The sequence below is a fragment of the Globicephala melas genome, chromosome 17 (genome assembly GCF_963455315.2).
Source record: "Globicephala melas chromosome 17, mGloMel1.2, whole genome shotgun sequence".
Classification (NCBI taxonomy): domain Eukaryota; kingdom Metazoa; phylum Chordata; class Mammalia; order Artiodactyla; family Delphinidae; genus Globicephala; species Globicephala melas.
Genome location: NC_083330.1, coordinates 17,601,145 through 17,620,791, shown reverse-complemented (window position 1 = coordinate 17,620,791; position 19,647 = coordinate 17,601,145). Strand labels below are relative to the sequence as shown.

Below are 19,647 nucleotides of genomic sequence, written 5' to 3'. Positions count from 1 at the left end.
AACTTGATCTCTTAACTTGGATGTCTTTATGCATCTCAGACTTAACATGTGCCCAGGAAGCAATCTAAATGCTTCAGTCACACTAGACTCTTTCAGGTCTGAGGTTGAGCCAGGTCGCTCCAGCTTGACCTCTTCTCACCCACCACGTGCTCGGTTCACTTGACTCCCAGGCCTAGGATTTGCCTCATAGCACCCTGCCCTTCTATTTAATGACATCCTGACATTCAAAATTGTATTAAAATATGTAATATTATTTAACGTCTGCCTTCCTTGTTAGATGTTGTGCTCCGTGAAGGGAGTGACTTTGCTTGTTTACTCCTATATCCCCAGGGCCTAGAATAGTTCTTGTTGTATATGATTTTCATGTATTTGCTGAACGAGTGGATGAATGGTGCCAGGGTTGTCACTAAAGCAAGGAGATCTCCATCCTTGTCAGCAGTAACCACATAATTGTGTTGTCCGTTTTGGTATTATATGATGCTGCTTTACACAAATGCCATTAATGTAAAATCTCTCCCTTATGCACAGTCTTTGATTTTCTCCTTGAACTAGACAGTTTTCTTGTGCCACAAGTATTGCTTTCATCAGTGACGTTACTAACATGGGCTGAAAGGAATCATACTGTGCTTAGTGCTTCCTGTGCCTTCATGGTTGCTGTCAAGTCCCATTAGATGCATTGATGGGGCTTTATGAGATGTGACATACAAACTGTGCTGTAGGTGTGAAGTTCCCCCCAAGTGACTGTACAGATACCTGCCATTAATTATGTGGGTACAGTTATTCTACTATAGACAGATGGAAACGATCATTTTATGTCAGGCAACATCGTTGAAGATTATAGTTTATAGATTAGTCCTAGTGAGGATTTACTGACCATCTGTGCTACCGGTTGTGTTGAACCAGGCATTGCAAACAACTCCTAGGCAGTGCTCTGCGTGGCCACAGCAGCTGCCTGGGCTTTGGCTAGAAAGTGTCCACAGTGCCTGGAGATACGCATGCTTTGCTTGTAACAGATCCGTGTTCCTTGGCTTGCTTCAGGACCCTCTCTTGACTAAGTTTTTAAAACTTTTCAAGTCTGAGGGGAAAAGCTAACCTAATTTGGAATAGTAGAACTTACAGAGAAGACTTTGTTTTCATCCAGACTTAAAAGTCACATTGAATTCTTAGACATATGAGTGATTTTTCTGTTTTATTATGTTCACAGTGACTGCTTTCCCATTAGAGGTTTCTCAAGGTAAATGTGAAAAGGCATGAAAAGGCAATTGAAGCTGACACTCATCTTGAAGCAGTTGAGATTTTTACTGCATAATTTTCAGCACTGTCTTTAGGATTAATAAATAAATTTGGGGAGGTCTTTTGTTAAAATGCCTGAATAGTACTAGCAAATTATTCCATATGTGTTCCTAGAACTAATTAAAAACTAGGCTATTGAATACTAAGTTACTTGGTATCCTTTGTGATATTAATTCTGCCTGACATTATTATTAGGGAACATAGGAATGTTCCATGTTCGGCTACCATAATGACACATCTGCCTTTAAATTGTGCTCCTCATTTTTACTTTTGCCTTTTAAGAGTGTGTTCTTATCCATGTACAATTCATGTAGAAAAATTAGGTGGTATAGATAAGTAAAAAGGAAAAAAAAATCACAAGTAATTCCACTATTCTTTTACAGAAACAGTCACTGCTAACATTTTGGGGTGTATACTTCTAGATTTTTTTTCTATGCAGGTATGTTTCTATGTGAATATATGTTATTTTAAAAAAGTGGGATTAGGTAATACATAATATCTGAAGTGACTTAATCCATAATTTGGAAGTACTAAGAGTTATTTAATCAAATCCTTATTGTTGGACAGATTTTGTGTTCTAGTTAGTGCCACAGATAGTATTTTTTTTTTACATATACCTGTGTTCCTTTGTCCATTATTTTCTTGCAATTAATTGTTAGAAATGGAAATACTAGTCAAAGGAGTATGCAGATTTTAAAGATATTTGATGCATAAATACCAAAAATACAAAATTCTATCTATTAGAAGTTTATCAGGGGCTTCCCTGGTGGTGCAGTGGTTGGGAGTCCGCCTGCCGATGCAGGGGACACGGGTTCGTGCCCTGGTCCGGGAAGATCCCACGTGCCGTGGAGCGGCTGGGCCCGTGAGCCATGGCCGCTGAGCCTGCGCGTCCGGAGCCTGTGCTCCCCAACGGGAGAGGCCACAACAGTGAGAGGCCCGCGTACCGCAAAAAAAAAAAAAAAAAAAAGTTATCAGAATGGCTGTTTCCTTATTTCCGTGACAAATTTTCAATCTCCATTAATCTGTCTGACAAAAAGTGATATTTTAATTTGCATTTCTATGATTTGCTTATATTTGTTCTTTTGTGTTTTGTCTTTTGTGAATTGTGTCCACTGTCATCTTTACCTTTTATTTGTAAAAATTCTTTGGATTATATCCTCTTGAGAGTTTATAATCATTAGTTTGTAGTTTTTTCATTCATTATTCAACAAGTAACTAATGGTAGCCTGCTTCCAGGATACCACTAAGTTAAGAGTTTGGTGTATTTTGACCTTTCTCCCTGATGATTAATTACAAGCCCCTAGGGAAAGGAAACTCATTTGAACATTAAGCTGTAGCAAATATAAATTGAGAAGGCCCATGTGCTGTGAAATACTATTTAAAAATTAGTAACCGAAATAGGGAAAATGTTTTGGGATTAGTTGGTAAGGCACACTTGACCGGGCAGTGTGTCCTAAGGTGTTGGGAAGTCTATGTTAGGCAGCTGTAGCCTTGGGAGAGCCCAGCAGCCAGGGATTAACAGAGGTTTAAGTAATGGTTCCTTTTAAAGAGGTTTGGTAATCGCCGTTAGGAACACAGAAGCTAAGGGGAAGCTTTTTTTTTATATAAATGTATTTATTTTATTTAATTTTTGCTGTGTTGGGTCTTCATTGCTGTGCGTGGGCTTTCTCTAGTTGCCGCGAGCGGGGGCTACCCTTTGTTGCGTTGCACGGGCTTCTTATTGCTGTGGCTTCTCTTGCTGCAGAGCACAGGCTCTAGGCGCGCAGGCTTCAGTAGTTGTGGCTCGTGGGCTCTAGAGCACAGGCTCAGTAGTTGTGGCGCACGGGCTTAGCTGCTCCGCGGCATGTGGTATCTTCCCGGTCCAGGGCTCGAACCCGTGTCCCCTGCATTGGCTGGCAGATTTTAATCACTGTGCCACCAGGGAAGCCCTAAGGGGAAGCTCTAAGGCCTGAATCAAGTGGAGTAGGAGAACAGGGAGGACAGAACAATTTCAGTGCCAGAAGAGTGGAGAATCCTATAGGGCAAGAGGGAGCCAGGTGTTACACAGAAAGAATAAAGTTGTATCAAGGTGTACTGTAAAGTGTAAAGCCAGGGTTTGGTCATTAAGAAACAAAAAGCCTAGAGTTTAAGGGATAATGACACTATCCTACAGGTTTGTTGTGAGGAGTAATTGAGATAACAAAGGCCAAATGCTTAGTGTTGGTTCTCGTATTCTTGCTACTGCTGTTGATAGTACTATGACTGGTGTTATTGCTATTGTTGCTCTGGAGATTGATGAGAAAGGAGGGCAGACATTTAAGTTGGTCATTAGAGTAATTGTTGGGGGGAGTGAAGCACTTTGGACATGTCTCAAGCCCAGGTCAGCTACAAGTGCTCTCCTTCTCTTTCCTGCCATATGCACTGGAAACTCTATCCTTTTCGCTTTTAAAAGCTGCTGATACTTACTCTTAGTTTTTCTTAGTAAATAGAGTAGGATCTATTTACCATTTGCCTATCTCTCTTGAAGTCATAGGATTTAGTGTACAGTTACTGGATTTAAAAAGTAGTAAACACAAGGAGGTTAGAATGTATAAGAAGGATGTTGGCTTTCTGCCATGTTGGCATAGCAAGATTTATCCTCTTTGTAGCCAGCTTCCAAGATGGCCCCCAGTGATCTCTGCCTCCTGGTATTTACACCATTGTGTAATCCTCTCGCACATCTGTTTGTGTGGCCAATAGAATATGGTAGAAGTGATGGATCGTTTCCAAGGATAGGTTATAAAAGACATTGTGCCTTCTCCATCCTCCTCTCTCTCCCTCAGTGTCACCCTGCATTGCTGACTCTGAGAGTAGTTAGCTGCCATGTTGTGAATAGCCCACTGGAGAGGCCCACATGGTGAGAAATTGAGGCCTCCTGCCAACAGCTAACAAGGAACCAAGACCTTTAGCTAACTGTGTGACTGAGCCTTCTTGAAAGCAGATCCTCCAGCCCTTGTCAAGCTTCCAGCCCTACCTAGACTGCTCTCCATCAACATCTTGACTGCAACCCCTTGAGAGATTCTGAGTCAGAACCACCCAGCCAAGCTGCTCCTTGATTGCTGAACCTTAGAAACTATGTGAAAAAAATAAATGCTTATTTTTTAAGCCATTAAGTTGGGGGTAATGTGTTATGCAGCAGTAATATTCTCTTTCTCCTTAAATAACTTGAGAACATATTCAGTATGTGATCAGTGGTTTTTAGACATTGGATGACAGATGGCAGCAGGCTGTGATGCCTGAGGGAATAGAAACAAATGAGGTAAGCCCTTCTATTGCACCAGTTTACAGTAGAGCCTGGAAGTTGTTTACAGGCTGTAGTGCGAGGAGGAATCAGAACAGAGCCCAGTTTTGTTGGGATTAGGAAGGCCAAGGTGGTGGTTAGAATTGCAGGTCAGAGTACTGGAGAGAAGGGAGCTTTGGGGGAGAGTGCTGAATATATGTTAAGGAGTACACTCAAGCACATACGTATTCTGGAGAGCTGCAGAGGGTTCTTCTTGAGTCTTTGGCTCAGTTCTGATCTGTAGATGCATGGCAGGACCTACTCAAAGTCAGGGAAAGAACAACTGGAAAGCAGTAAGAAAACAGTTTCTGGAGCTCACACAAAACTGGGAATAGTTTGTGTCTCCATTATCTAGAGTGTAAATACCTTGTAATACATAGGGCATTGGAAAGAGTCTTCAGAAGGCTTCAAGTTATCCCAAGTAATTTAACTGTGCACCAGAACAAAGTCCAACACTGTATAGAGGAACACAACACAATTCAGAACCCAACAATGTAAAATTCCTAGTGTTTGTCATCCAATTCAAAATTAAAATGCTTGCCTCACCTTGAATAAGGGATAGAGCATCTAGACAGAAGATCAGTAAGGAAATAGAGGACTTGAACAACACTATAAGCTAATTAGACCTAACAGATACATACAAAGCGTTCGGCAACAGCAACATACAAATTCCTATTAAGTACACATAAAGCATTCTCCAGGCCATATGTTAGGCCACAAAACAAGTCTCAATATGTTTTGAAAGATTGAAATCATACAAAGTATCTTTTCTGTTCACAGTGGAATGAAGCTAGAAATCGGTGACAGAAAGAGTACCAAAACCCTCAAAAATATGTGGAACTTAAACAGTACACTCTTAAATAACCAAGAGGTCAAAGAAGAAATCATAGGGGAAATTAGAAAATAATTAAAGACAAATGAAAATAAAAACACAACATACGATAATGTATGAGATGCAGTGAAAGCAGTGCTCAGGGAAATTTATAGCATTAAACACCTACATTTAAAAAGAATGATCTCAAACAAATAACCTAACTTTTCACCTTAAAAGAACTAGAAAAAGAGCAAAATTAAACCCAAAGCTAGCCGAAGAAAGAAAATGATAAAGATTAAAGTAGAGATAAACAAAATAGAGAATGGGAAACAATATAGGGAATCAGCAAAACTAAAAGTTGGTTCTTTGAAAAGGTAACTAAATTGACAGATCTTTAGCTAGACTGACAAAAAGAGCAAAGATGAATATAACTAAAATCAGAAATGAAGGTAGTTACATTACCATGACCTTAAAGAAATTAAAAAGATTATAAGAGAGTACTGTGAACAACAATTTGGATAACCTACATGAAATGGACAAATTTCTAGAAACACAGATTACCGAAACTGACTTAAGAGAAATAGAAAATATCAACAGCCCTATAAGAAGTAAACAGATTGAATCAGTAAAAAAAAAAAAAAGTCCCGGGACTTGCCTGGTGGCACAGTGGTTAAGAATCCTCCTGCCAATGCAGGGGACACGGATTCGAGCCCTGGTCTGGGAAGATCCCACATGCCGCAGAGCAACTAAGCCCATATGCCACAACTACTGAGCCTGGGCTCTAGAGTCCACGAGCCACAACTACTGAACCCACAAGCCACAACTATTGAAGCCCGTGCACCTAGAGCCTGTGCTCTGCAACAAGAGAAGCCACTGCAATGATACACCCGCACATGCCTCAACGAAGAGTAGCCCCTGCTCGCCGCAACTTAGAGAAAGCCCGCGTGCAGCAACGAAGACCCATTGCAGCCATAAACAAACAAACAAACAAATTTATTTAAAAAAAATCCCTCACAGACAAGGAAAAGTCCAGGACCAGATGGCTTCACTGATGAATTCTACCAAACATTTAAAGAAGAATTAGCACCAGTCCTTCTCAAACTCTTCCAAAACATAGGAGAGGAGGCAATACTTCATAATTCATTGTATGAGGCCAGTATTACTCTGATATCAAAGCCAAACAAAGACACCAGGGGAAAAAAAAAACAAACTACAGATCAATATTCCTTATGAATATGATGCAAAACCCCTCAACAAAATACTAACAAACTGAATCCAACAATATATATAAAGGATTATACACCATGACCAAATGGGATTTATTCCAGGAATGCAAGAGTGGTTCAGCATAGGAAAATCAATCAGTGTAATACACTGCATTAATAGAACAATGGAAAGAAACCCTCACATGATCACCTTTCTGTATCAGTTGATACAGAAAGCATTTGACAGAATCCAACACCTGTTCATAATAGAAACACTCAAAAACTAGGAATAGAAGGACACTTCTTCAGCATGATAAAGGGCATTTATGAAAAACTCATAGCTAACATCCAGTTCGATGGTGAAAGACTAAAAACTTTCTCCTTATGTTCAGGGACAAGGCAAGGATGCCTATCCTCACCACTGCTATTCAACATTGTACTGGAAGTTATAGCCAGAGCAGTTAGACAAGAAAAAGGAATAAAAGACATCCAAATTGGAAGGAATAGGTAAAACTATTTTTATTTGTAGGTGACATGTTACCATGTATTGATATATAGAAAATCCCAAAGAATCTACAGAAAACCAAATAGAGCTAACAAATGAATTCAGAAAAGTTGTAAGTACAAGATCACACAAAATACAGTTGTGTTTCTGTATGCCAGTGGTATAGAATCCAAAAAGGAAATTAAGAGAACAGTTCCATTCATACTAGCATCTAAAAGCATACAGGAATTGAAAGACCTGTGCTCTGAAAACTGTACAACACTGTTGAAAGATATTGAAGAAGACCTAAATAAATGGAAAGATATTTTGTGTTTATGGATTTGAAGACTTAACATTAAGATGGCAGTACTATGCAAAACAGTGTACATATTCAATATGATGTCTATCAAAATTCCAGTGACCTTTTTTGCAGAACTTGAAAAGCTGATCTTCAACTTATGGAATTTCAGTGGGCCTAAATAGCCAAAACAGTCTTGAAAGAGAACACAGTTGGAGGGTCCATACCTCCCCCATTTCAAATCATATTGTAAAACTACAGTAATCAAAACAGTGTGGTTCTGGCGTAAGGAAAGAGGTATAGACCAATGGAATAGAATTGAGAGGCTAGAAATAAACTAATACGTATATAGCCAACTGATTTTTGAGAAGATTGCCAAGACCACTCAATGCAGGAAAGAATAATATCTTCAACAGATAGTTCTGGGACAATTGGATATCCACATGCAAAAGAATAAACCTGGATCCCTACCTCACACCACATACAAAAATTAACTCAAGATGGATCAAAGACCTAAATATAAGAACTATAACTCTTATAACTCAACAATAAAAAGGCAAGTCAGGGACTTTTCTGGTGGTCCAGTGGTTAAGAATCTGCCTTCCAACGCAGGGGATGCGTATTCGATCCCTGGTCGGGGAACTAAGATCCCAGATGCTGTGGGGCAACTAAGCCCCTGTGCACCACAACTGCTGAGCCCGCATGCTGCAACTGCAGAGCCCATGTGCTCTGGAGCCTGTGTGCCACAACTAGAGAGCCCGTGTGCTCTGGAGCCCACATGCCACAACCAGAGAGAAGCCCACACACCACAACTAGAGAGAAGCCTGCATGCTGCAACGAAGAGCCCACGTGCTGCAACAGAAGATCCTGTGTGCCGCAACTAAGATCCGATGCAGCCAAAAATAAATAAATATTAAAAAAAAAAAGACAACCCAACTAAAAATGGGTAAAGGACTTGAATAGACAATTCTCCAAAGAAGATGTACATATGGCCAACATGCACATGAACAAATACTCAACCTCATTAGTAATTAGGGAAATGCAAATGAAAACCACAATTAGTACCCCTTCAGGCTCACTAGGATGGTTAGATTCAAAGAGACCAACAGTAACAAGTGTTGGTGATGATGTGGAGAAATCAGAACACCTGTACAGTGCTGGTGGGAATGTGAAGTGTTTCAGCTTCTGTGGAAAACAGTTTGGCAGTTCTTTAAAAAGTTAAACATACAATTACCATGCAATTCCACTCTAGATGTATACCGAAAAGAATTGAAAACAGGTACTCAAATATAGGTACACACATGTTCATAGTAACACTATTTACAATGGCCAGTTGGTAGAAGCAACCCAAATGGATAGATGACTGGGTAAACAAATTGTGGTACAAACACACCATAGAATATTATTTAGCTATAAGAAGAGATGATGTACCGATACATAGTACAATGTGGTGAAGCTCAAAAACATTTTACTAAGTGAAAGAAGCAGACACCAGGGTCACATATTGTCTGATTCCATTTATATGAAATATCTAGAATAAGTAAATCTGTAGAGACAGAGCACAGGTTGGTTGTTGTCAGGTCCTGGGGGTAAGGAGAAAAGGGGAGTAACTGCCTAATGGGTACCGAGTTTATTTTGGTGTGATAAATGTTTTGGAACTAGGTAGAGGTGGTTGCACAACATTGTGACCGTACTAAATGCTACGGATGTCTTCACTTTGAAATGGTTAATTTGATGTTATGTCAATTTCATTTCAATTAGAAAATTAAAATGCTTGCAAAGAAGCATGAAAATATGACCCATAACTAGGGTAAAAAAAGACCAATCAATAGAAAGAGACCCAGAAATGACAATGATGATTGATTTAGCAGACAAAGCTGTCAAAAGAGTTGCTACTAATATGCTGTCAGTGTTCAGGAAGGGAGAAGAAAATAGGAAAATGAAGAGAATAGAAATAAAAGATACAAAAATATGCTTAAATGGAAATTCTAGAAATGAAGAATGTAGTATCTGAAAGAAAAAGATACTTGATGGAATTAATAGCAGATAAGACACTGTAGAAGAAAAGATAAGTGAGCTTGAATACGTAGGAATAACAACTATCCAAAATGAAGCACAGAGTGAAAAAAAAATGAACAGCATCTATGAGCTGTTGGATAATATATAGTCTAAGATAAATTAATTAGATCTCAGGAGAAGGGAGGAGGAACAGGAAAATATTAGAACAAATAATGACTGAATATTTTCTGTGTTTAGTGAACTAAAAAAGACCCCCAAAAACAAAAAAACTATAAACTCCATAGATCTGTAGAGCTCAATGAATCTGATTTGAAAGAAACATTTAAAAACCCACACTAAGGCACATCATAATCAAATGGCTGAAAATCAGTGATAGTGAAAGGAAATCTTAAAAGCAGTCAGAGGAAAAAAAGACATGAACAGAGAAATAGAGACAAGAATGACAGAGTTTTTGTTGGACACTGCAAGCCAGAAAAGAGTGGAGTGACATTTTTAAAAGACTATAAAATACTTGTCAACTTTGGATTCTGTTCCCACTGAAAATGCTTTCCGAAAAGAAGTGAGTTGTCATACAAAGGAACTTATTTACAAAACAGAACTAGACTCACAGACATAGAAAATAAATTTATTGTTAGCAAAGGGGAAAGGCAGGGGAGGGATATATTAGGAGTTTGGGAATAACAGATACACACTACTATATATAAAATAAACAACAAGGACCCACTGTATAGCACAGGGAACTGTATTCTATATCTTGTAATAACCTATAATGGAAAAGAATCTGAAAAAATATAGATATATAACTAAATCACTTTGCTGTGCACCTGAAACTAACACAACATTGTAAATCAACTATACTTCAATAAAATAAAAATTTCAGAGGAAACAAAAAAGTGACTTTTTTTGTTTTGTTTTTAAATTTTTAATTGTGGTAAAATATATATAACATAAAATTTACCATTTTAACCATCTTTTTAAAAATTAATTTGTTTCTTTTGGCTGCATTGGGTCTTCGTTGCTTCATGCAGGCTTTCTCTCTATTTGCGGTGAGTGGGGGCTACTCTTCATTGTGGTGTGCGGGCTTCTCGTTGCTGTGGCTTCTCTTGTTGCAGAGCACGGGCTCTAGGCACACAGGCTTCAGTAGTTGTGGCACGCAGGCTCTAGAGCGCAGGCTCAGTAGTTGTGGTGCATGGGCTTAGTTTCTCCGCGGCATGTGCGATCTTCCCAGACCAGGGCTGGAACGCGTGCCCTCTGCGTTGGCAGGCGGATTCCCAAGCACTGCGCCACCAGAGAAGTCCCCCCATTTTAACCATTTTTAAGTGTATGGTGGCACTACGTAGCTGAACAGTGTTGTATAACCGTCACCGTCACCAACACCCATCTGCAGAACTTCTTGATATTCCCAAACTGAAACTCTGTACCCATTAAAACACCAACTCCCCATTCTCCAATCCACCAGCCACTGTCAACCACCATTCTACTTTCTGTCTTTATGAGTTTGACTGCTCTCAATATCTCATGTAAGTGGAATTGTACAAGTCCTTTTGTGACCGGCTTATTTTACTTAGCATAATGTCTTCGAAGTTCATTCATGTTATAGCACGTGTCACAATTTCCTTTTTAAGGCTGAATAATCTTCCCTTTTATATATATACCACATTTTATTTATTCACTCATCCATTGGTAGACATTTGGGGTGCTTCCACCTTTTGGCTGTTGCGAGTAATGCTGCAGTGAACATGGGAGTGCATATATCTGTTCAAGTCCCTGCTTTCTGTTATTCTGGGTCTATTTTTCCAGGAGTGAAATTGCTGGGTCCTATGGTAATTCTGTGTTTAATTACTGTTTTCCATAGTGGCTACACGATTTCACATTCCCACTAATAATGAACAAGGGTTCCAAGTTCCCCACATCCTCACCAATACTTATTTTTTTCCTCCCTCCCTTCCTTCCTTTCTTTTTTTGGTAATGGCCATCTTACTAGGTATGAAGTGGTATCTTATGGTTTTCATTTGCATTACTTTGATACTAGTGATTTTAATATCTTTTCATGTGCTTGTCGGCTGTTTGTATATCATTATTGGAGAAATGTCTATGCAAATTCCTTACTCAGTGCTCCCCCACTACAAGAAAAATTATAAAGAATGTCCTTCAGGGGCTTCCCTGGTGGCGCAGTGGTTGAGAGTCCGCCTGCCGATGCAGGGGACACGGGTTTGTGCCCCGATCCGGGAAGATCCCACATGCCGCGGAGTGGCTGGGCCCGTGAGCCGTGGCCGCTGAGCCTGTGCGTCTGGAGCCTGTGCTCCGCAACGGGAGAGGCCACAACAGTGAGAGACCCGCGTACCGCAAAAAACAAAAACAAAAACAAAACAAAACAAAATGTCCTTCAGGCAGCAGGAAAATGAAAAAGCAGAAATGGTAATTACTTGGGTAAATGTCTAAGTTTTTTTTTAATTAATCTTTCTAAAAGGTAATTTATTGTTTAAAGCAAAAATATGAAGGTACTGTGTGGCTTTTACATAAAATTACAATGCATAATAACAGTAGCTTGAAGGTTGAAGGAGAAAGGGAAGGATGTTATTAAAGATTCTAATGCCCTTGATTAGGTGGTATAATATAAAGGTAGACTATGATAAGTTAAAGGTATATATAATAAACTCTAAAGCAGCCAGTAAAAGAGCAAAACAAAAAGTTATAACTAATAAGCCAAAAAAAGTAGATAGAATTGAATATACAAAAAATTCAGCAGAAACCACGAAAAGATGAAGGGAACAAAGACCAGATGGGAAAAATATAAAATAAATAGCAGGATGATAGGCTCAAACCTAATGATATGTATAATCACATTAAATGTAGATAGTCTGGTGTTGCTTCAGCAGCACATATATTAAAATTGGAATGATACAGAGAAGATGTACAAATTATGACACATAAATTTGTGTAGCGTTTGATATTTTTAAAAAAGTAAATAGTCTAAACGTCCCAATTTAAAGGCTAAAATTGGATTAAAAAGCAAGACCCAACCATATATTTGTCTGTAAGAAATAGTAACTATAAACACAAATAGATTAAAAATAATGAAAAAGATATAACATGCTAACTTAGTTGAAAGAAACTTGGAGTTTCTTTAATAAAACTTGGTTTTATTAATATCAAAATAGATTTGAGAGCAAGGAATATTTATTACCTGGTAAAAATAAGATCATTTCATAACAATAAAGGGATCAGTTAATTAAGAGGACATACCAATGCTAAATACTTACGTACCTAAGCTCAAAACAAATGAAGCAAAAACTAATAGAAATTCAAGGAAACATTCACAATTATAGTCAGAGATTTCAGTAACCCCTCTCAATAATTGATATAACAAATGGACAGAAAAATTACAAAGATATAGTTAACTTGAGTAACACTGTCAACTTGACCTGGCTGCATTTACAGACCACTTTACTCAAGAAGAGCAGAATACACATTCGTTCAGAAGTTCACACAGAACATTTACCAAGATAGACTATATATTCTGGGCCATAAAACAAGTCTCAATAAATTCAAAAGGATTCAACTCATACAAAGAATCTTCTCAGCTCACAGTGCAGTTAAATTAGAAATCATTAATAGAAAGATCCTTGGAAAATCCCCAATATTTGGAAATTAAATAGCATGCTTATAAGTAATTCATGATTAAAAGAAGAAATCAAAAGGGAAATTATAAAGTATTTTAAACTGAGTAAGAACAGAAGCACAACGTATTAGAAGATGCTGCGAAAACAGTACTTAGTGGGAAGTCTGTAGCTCTGAATATCTATACCAGAAAGGAAGAAAGGTCTCAAATAGATGACTTTAATTTCCACCTTAATAATGTAGAAAAGAACAGATCCCAAAGGGAGCAGAAGAAAATAAGAGATAATCTGAATAACGCTATATGTAGTAAAGATACTGAAATTTGTACTTAAAAAATGTTCTCACAAAGAAAACTCCAGGTTCAGATAGTTTCACTGGTGAATTGTACTAAATACTATAGGAAGAGATAATATCGATTCTACACAAGCTTTTCAAAAATATTTGAAGCGGAGGGAATGTTTTCCAAAGACTTTGATGTCAGCATTACTGGGATACCAGAACGAGGCAAAGACATTCCAAGGAAACTACAGAACAATACTACTCACAAACATAGATGTACAAAATTTAAACAGAATTTTAGCAAATCAAATTCAACAAAATTTTAAAAGGATATTATGTCATGACCATGTGGGATTTATCCCAGGAATGTAAGGTTGGTTTAACATTCAAAAAAATCAAATAATATATATAATTCCCCACATTAACAAAGTAAACAGTAAAAAGCACAGTCATTTCAATAGATGCAGAAAAATCATTTGACTAATCCAGTAACCATTCCTGATTTTTAAAAAAGCCTTCAGTAAACCAGGAATAGAAATGAACTTCCTCAGTATGAAAATGGGCATCCATGACAAGCTTTGTTGGCTGATATTATTGGTGGAAAGATTGGACACTTTTTTTCTAAAATTAGAAACAACTTAGAGATGTCTACTTTCATCAGTCCTATTCAGCATTGTCCTGGAGGTTGTAGCTAGTGCAGTAGGGCAAGAAAAGGAAATACATGGTATTCACGTTGCAAAGAAAGGAATAAAACTGTCCTAATTCACAGATTACCTGATTTTCTATGGAGAAAATTCGATGGACTTCTACTAGATCTAATGAATCAGTATAGTAAGATTGAAGGATACAAGATCAATATGCAAAAATTGGTTGTACTTCTGTACATTAGCAAGGAACAATCTGAAAAAAACCCATTTACAACAGTATCAAAAATATGAAATACATATATGGATAAATACAACAAAGTAAGTTAAAAGAATATGTTCAGTAATATAAAATACTGCTGAAATGAAAGGATACCTAAGTAAATTGAGAGATCCATTTGATCCTCATTATTCATGTATTCTGTATTTGTGAATTGGTCTATTCGCTAAAATTTATATGTAACCCCAAAATAATACTTGCAACGCTTTTGTGATCATTTGCTGACACCTGCAGAGTGGTGAAAAATTTGAGTTGCCCTTTGTGCGCAATCTGAACTGAGGCTGAACAAGGTGACACTCTGCTTTCTTGTTTCAGTTCTCCTGCAATAAGCAAGCGTCCCGGTTTATTTAGTGCCACATTTTTCACATTTTTGTGCTTTTTGTTGGTGATTTGGCTGTTTAAAATGGCCCCCAGGCGTAGTGCTGAAGTGCTTTGTATTGTCCCTGAGCACAGGAAGGCTGTGATATGCCTTAGGGGTAAGATGTATGTGTTTAGATAAACTTCATTCAGGCAGGAGTTACTGTTTTGAGTTCAGTATTAGTGATACAACAGTATACATTAGGTAAGGGATTTTAGCCAGAAACACACATAAAACAGTGTTATTTATTAATTGACTAACAAAAAATGTTATGACCAAGGGCTTACCGGAACCTAACCTTTTATTTCCTCAGAAGCAGTGATTCAGTATTTGATAGTTTACTGTTTGCAGGAACATTAAAAAACATAGCTATCATTGAGATATCATCATCTCAATAATGAGAATTGACTATATGTCATGTACGCAGGTTGGAAGGCTCAACTTTGTTAAAATTTCACCACATTAATCTGTAAATTCAGGGGAATTCTATTCTAATCCTTGAAGGCATTTTTGCCTAAAATAATTTCACATGGAATTACAAGAACTTAGAATATCTAAAACAACTTTGAAAAAGAACAGTATTGGGGAGCCAACACTGCCTAATTTCAAGAATTTTTATAAAGCTATGGTAAAAATTGCATTTGCATAAAAATGGACAAACAGATCAATGAAACAGAATAGGTAGTCCAGAAATAAACATACTTACATATAGATAACTGATTTTTGGCAAAACCACAAAAGCAATACAGTGGGAAAAATATAGCCTTTTCCACCAATAGTGCTTGAACATTGGATATCAATATACAAAAAATGAAATTTAATCTATACTTTGCACCATGTAGAAAAATTAATTCAAAATGGTTCAGAGACCTAACTTTGCAACCTAAAGCTTCTAGAAGAAAACACAGGAGAAAATCTTTGAGACCTCAGGTAGGTAATGATTTCTTAGATACAACATCAAAAGCACAATCTGTAACTGAACAAATTGATACATTAGACATTATTAAAATTAAAGTCTGCTTTTTGAAAGACTCTGGTAAGAGAATGAAAAGAGACACCACACCTACTAGAGAATGGACTTGAGGATATGGGGAGGGGGAAGGGTAAGCTGTGACAAAGCGAGAGAGAGGCATGGACATATATACACTACCAAACGTAAAATAGGTAGCTAGTGGGAAGCAGCCGCATAGCACAGGGAGATCAGCTCGGTGCTTTGTGACCACCTAGAGGGGTGGGATAGGGAGGGTGGGAGGGAGGGAGACGCAAGAGGGAAGAGATATGGGAACATAGGTATATGTATAACTGATTCACTCTGTTATAAAGCAGAAACTAACACACCATTGCAAAGCAATTATACTCCAATAAAGATGTTAAAAAAAAAAAAAAGGAAAGAGATGCCACATACTGGGAAAAATTTTTTGCCAAGCATATTCCTGATTAATGACTTGTATTTAGAATATACAAAGAACTCTTCAGATAAAACAATAAGAAAAAGAAATGACCTAATTAAGAATATTCAGATAGACACTGTACTTCATATATATATAAATGTAGATAACATATAAACAAATGAAAAGATGCTCAACATTATTAGTTTTGAGGGAAATGCTAATTAAAACCACAATGAGATACCATTACACACCTATTAGAATGGCTAGAGTTAAGGAGACTGACCATTACACACCTATTAGAATGGCTAGAGTTAAGGAGACTGACCGTGCCAAGTGTTGGTAAGGCCATACTATGTTTTAGCAGTGTTTAAATCCCAAGGTGGCTTCACTTGGAAAAGTCAGAGATTGTAGACATGACACTATGGTCTGCTTTGAATCAGGTCCTTGGGCATCTTCTTTCTGTCAGAACCTTGGTACATACTTTAGAAGGGACAACAGTAATTAAGAGTCTAACACTTAACACTGTAAACTGTTTACAACATTTGGTATGGCTCTGTAGAATAATTTTTTAGGTATAAAAGTTATGCATATTCAAAAAAAAGTAAAGACAAAAAGGTAAAACAATGCAGTACTTCAAAGCAGAAAGTGAACACCCCCCTGCTGCCAGTCCCGCTTCTTTAATGCATGCACATGTTTGATTTAAAGAAAATAAAAATAAGATTAGACAATGAGCTGTTACAGCTTTTTTCATTCAACATTTTGTAATGTTTTCCCATGTCAGTACATCATTCTTTTTTCAAAGCTGCATAGTCCATTGTAGCTTAGGTAGCCAGTCAATTACTGATGGATAATATTTAGGTTGTTTATAGCTCTTGCAATTACAGTCTTACTATGTAGGTTGTCATTGTGTATCTTATGCGAGTGTTCCTGCAGTATGAATTACCTAGACGTACAATTTCTGTTTTAAAGATAGATGCAATTGAAAAACTTTAATCAATATTCCCAGATTGCCCGCCAAAAAATTTGTACTTATTTATGTTTGTATCGATAGAATTTGCACCTATTTTCACACATCCTTGTCAATACTTATCTGATTTTTTTTTCATTTTATCAGTCTCATGGAGTAAATTATATCTCATTGGAATTCAAATTTTTATTTCTTTAAACACTAGCTTTTTGAACAGGTGTTTACTCAATACATTATATGAATTGATTTTGCATTTTTTTCTGTTGGATTTTTAAAAAAAATTGATTTTATGTCATCTTCATATTTTATGGATTTTATTTTTATCCTCTTCAGTTTTTCTTCACATGTTACAAGTATTTCTTCCCTAGTTTGTTGACATTTTTTAGTGTCATTCATGGTGTGTTCTGCTCTATAGAGGTTTTACATTTTTTGTGTTGTTAAATCTGTCAGTTTATCCCATTATGTCTTTTAGGTTTCTTATCTAGAAAAGCCTTCTATGTTACAGGATTATGACAGATATTTAGCCAAGTTTTCTTGTGCTTTTGTCATATTTTTATATTCTGCATTTGAATACTTTTGGAATTTATTTTTGTGTCTATATGAGATAGGAACTTTAATTTTTCTTAATTAACAGACAATTATAATAGAGCAGTTTGATCCTTGGGTGGTGATTTTGCTTGGACCACCTTAGGTTATGGTCTAATTTGAAGTTATAATATAACTTGGACAGACAGTTATATTTCTATGGACAGACAGTTATATTTCTGCTAGAAGGCAAGAACCTGTGGAAGGTAAATTCCTTGCTTTTTTGACTCTGCTTTCTTTTTTTTTATTTTACTTGGGAATTAGGAAGAGTCCCTTCCAATAGCAGGGAATAGGGAAAGGGGAGCCAGCAAAGAGACATAGAAACTGTGTCCAAGTCATTTTCTGGGACCAGGGATGGAAACGAATTCTTCTGTGGAGAGACTTGGCTCGGCAGGTGAGGTAGACTATGATTTACTAGCAACAGCTCTGGCCATGAGTTAACTACCTTAAAAATGTTGCTACTCTAAGTTCTGGCTTAGGAAACTTGGTGTTTTGGTGGATTCTGGTCACACAGTTTTTTCTGCTATATCCTATTCTGCATTTATAGTCTGCTAATGATCTACTTGAATTTGCCAGAATGTGATGTGTTTATTGTGCTTTCTCCTGCATGTGTGCTCTGGAAAAGCCTGGACTGTCTTTCTCTCTTTCTTCCTTGCTAACTTGGTGAATGCCTACTTTCCTTAACTAATCTAATCAGCACCTCTTGAAATGTACCTTTCAACACCCCGTTCACCTAAGGAGTCCCTTCTAACAGCCTTATTATAGAACTTTTCATGTTGTAGTTTAGTGTATTTGTTTCTCGTATGTGTCTGTTTTTCCACCAGACTCTGAGCTCCTTTGGAACAGGGATTTTGCCTGTTAATTGAAAACTGTGAACTGCATTATCTTGGTTCATTTTGAAGATTCAAGTCCCACAGAGTCCAGGACATTTTATAAAGATATAAAAACAATCTATCGCAAAAGATTTATGTCTCTGTTTTGCTGAGTGTGCAGATCCTGTTATTATGAAAAGCTATTTTACCAGTGTTACGTATCAAAGTTATGGAGAGTTACATGTAAACAAATTTTATATCAATAAAGGTAGAATATTCCCTAACAAAAATATGAGAAATCTTAAATGTAATTTATATCACACTTGGGGATTTTTCAGTGGAAACAAACATAATATGTTACAGTAAGTCGAAAAAATAATAACAAATACCTGCTTTTTATAGACTATTAAAGAAGTATATTTGTATGAATAAAATCAACTTATCCTATCGAACATTTTAACTCAGAATATTTTAGCTTAGGAAGCCATGGAAAAAGTTTACAAAGTATCTCTGTATGCGTATTTGATGATAGCGTGCTTTAACAGATTACTTATAAGCAGAATAATAATGCATTCTTATTGTTAACAGTATCTTACGTCATTTCATTCAACCAATACCATAGTCCACTAATATGAAAACAACTATTATTTCTGTTTTACTGTCCAGGAAAGTGAGATTTGAGTACTTTCTCAAGGTTACGTAGATATCAGTCAGTGGCAGAGATATCCAAAACAGGTTCTTAAATAGATGGCATTTGTTCTCTCAAAAGCAAAGTTTTAGAATTGTGAAATTCATTATCATTAATTCTATTTACTTCTAAGTAGGTATCTACTATTCCAGCCACCAAATTGACTTGAAGCCTGTTTCAAAATAACTTCATTGAGGACATTCTTAAGTCTCTTGAAAATGTATACTTATGCAACAGTGTACGTATTTCTCACTTTTTGTACTTGTTGACTTTTCTAAAAAGTAATATATAAATTAAGTTGATAGATCCCCAATTTTTTTTTTTTTTTTTTTTGCGGTACGCGGGCCTCTCACTGTTGTGGCCTCTCCCGTTGCGGAGCACAGGCTCCGGACGCGCAGGCTCAGCGGCCATGGCTCACGGGCCCAGCCGCTCCGCGGCATGTGGGATCCTCCTGGACCGGGGCACGAACCCGTGTCCCCTGCATCGGCAGGCAGACTCTCAACCACTGTGCCACCAGGGAAGCCCGATAGATCCCAATTTTTATAGACCAGTTTGTTTTGTAATTTTGTAGATATTTTGTCAAAATTTTGGTATAATTTTGATATTACTGC

At 37.2% G+C, this 19,647-nt stretch overlaps 1 protein-coding gene and 1 pseudogene across 13 annotated transcripts in view; both read left to right on the top strand.

Annotated features, from left to right (window-relative positions):
• STAU2 (staufen double-stranded RNA binding protein 2) overlaps positions 1 to 19,647 on the top strand; it is a 302,828-nt gene that overhangs the window by 9,684 nt on the left and 273,497 nt on the right. The window contains exon 3 of one of the 13 annotated variants that reach the window (XM_060286972.1): positions 10,440 to 10,457. The exons of the other annotated variants lie outside the window; for them this stretch is intronic. Within the exon in view, the coding sequence (XP_060142955.1) occupies positions 10,440 to 10,457 (18 nt within the window). The remainder of the gene's footprint in view (positions 1 to 10,439; positions 10,458 to 19,647) is intronic. 13 annotated transcript variants of the gene reach the window in all.
• On the top strand, positions 12,276 to 12,369 carry LOC115855084 (U6 spliceosomal RNA; annotated as a pseudogene).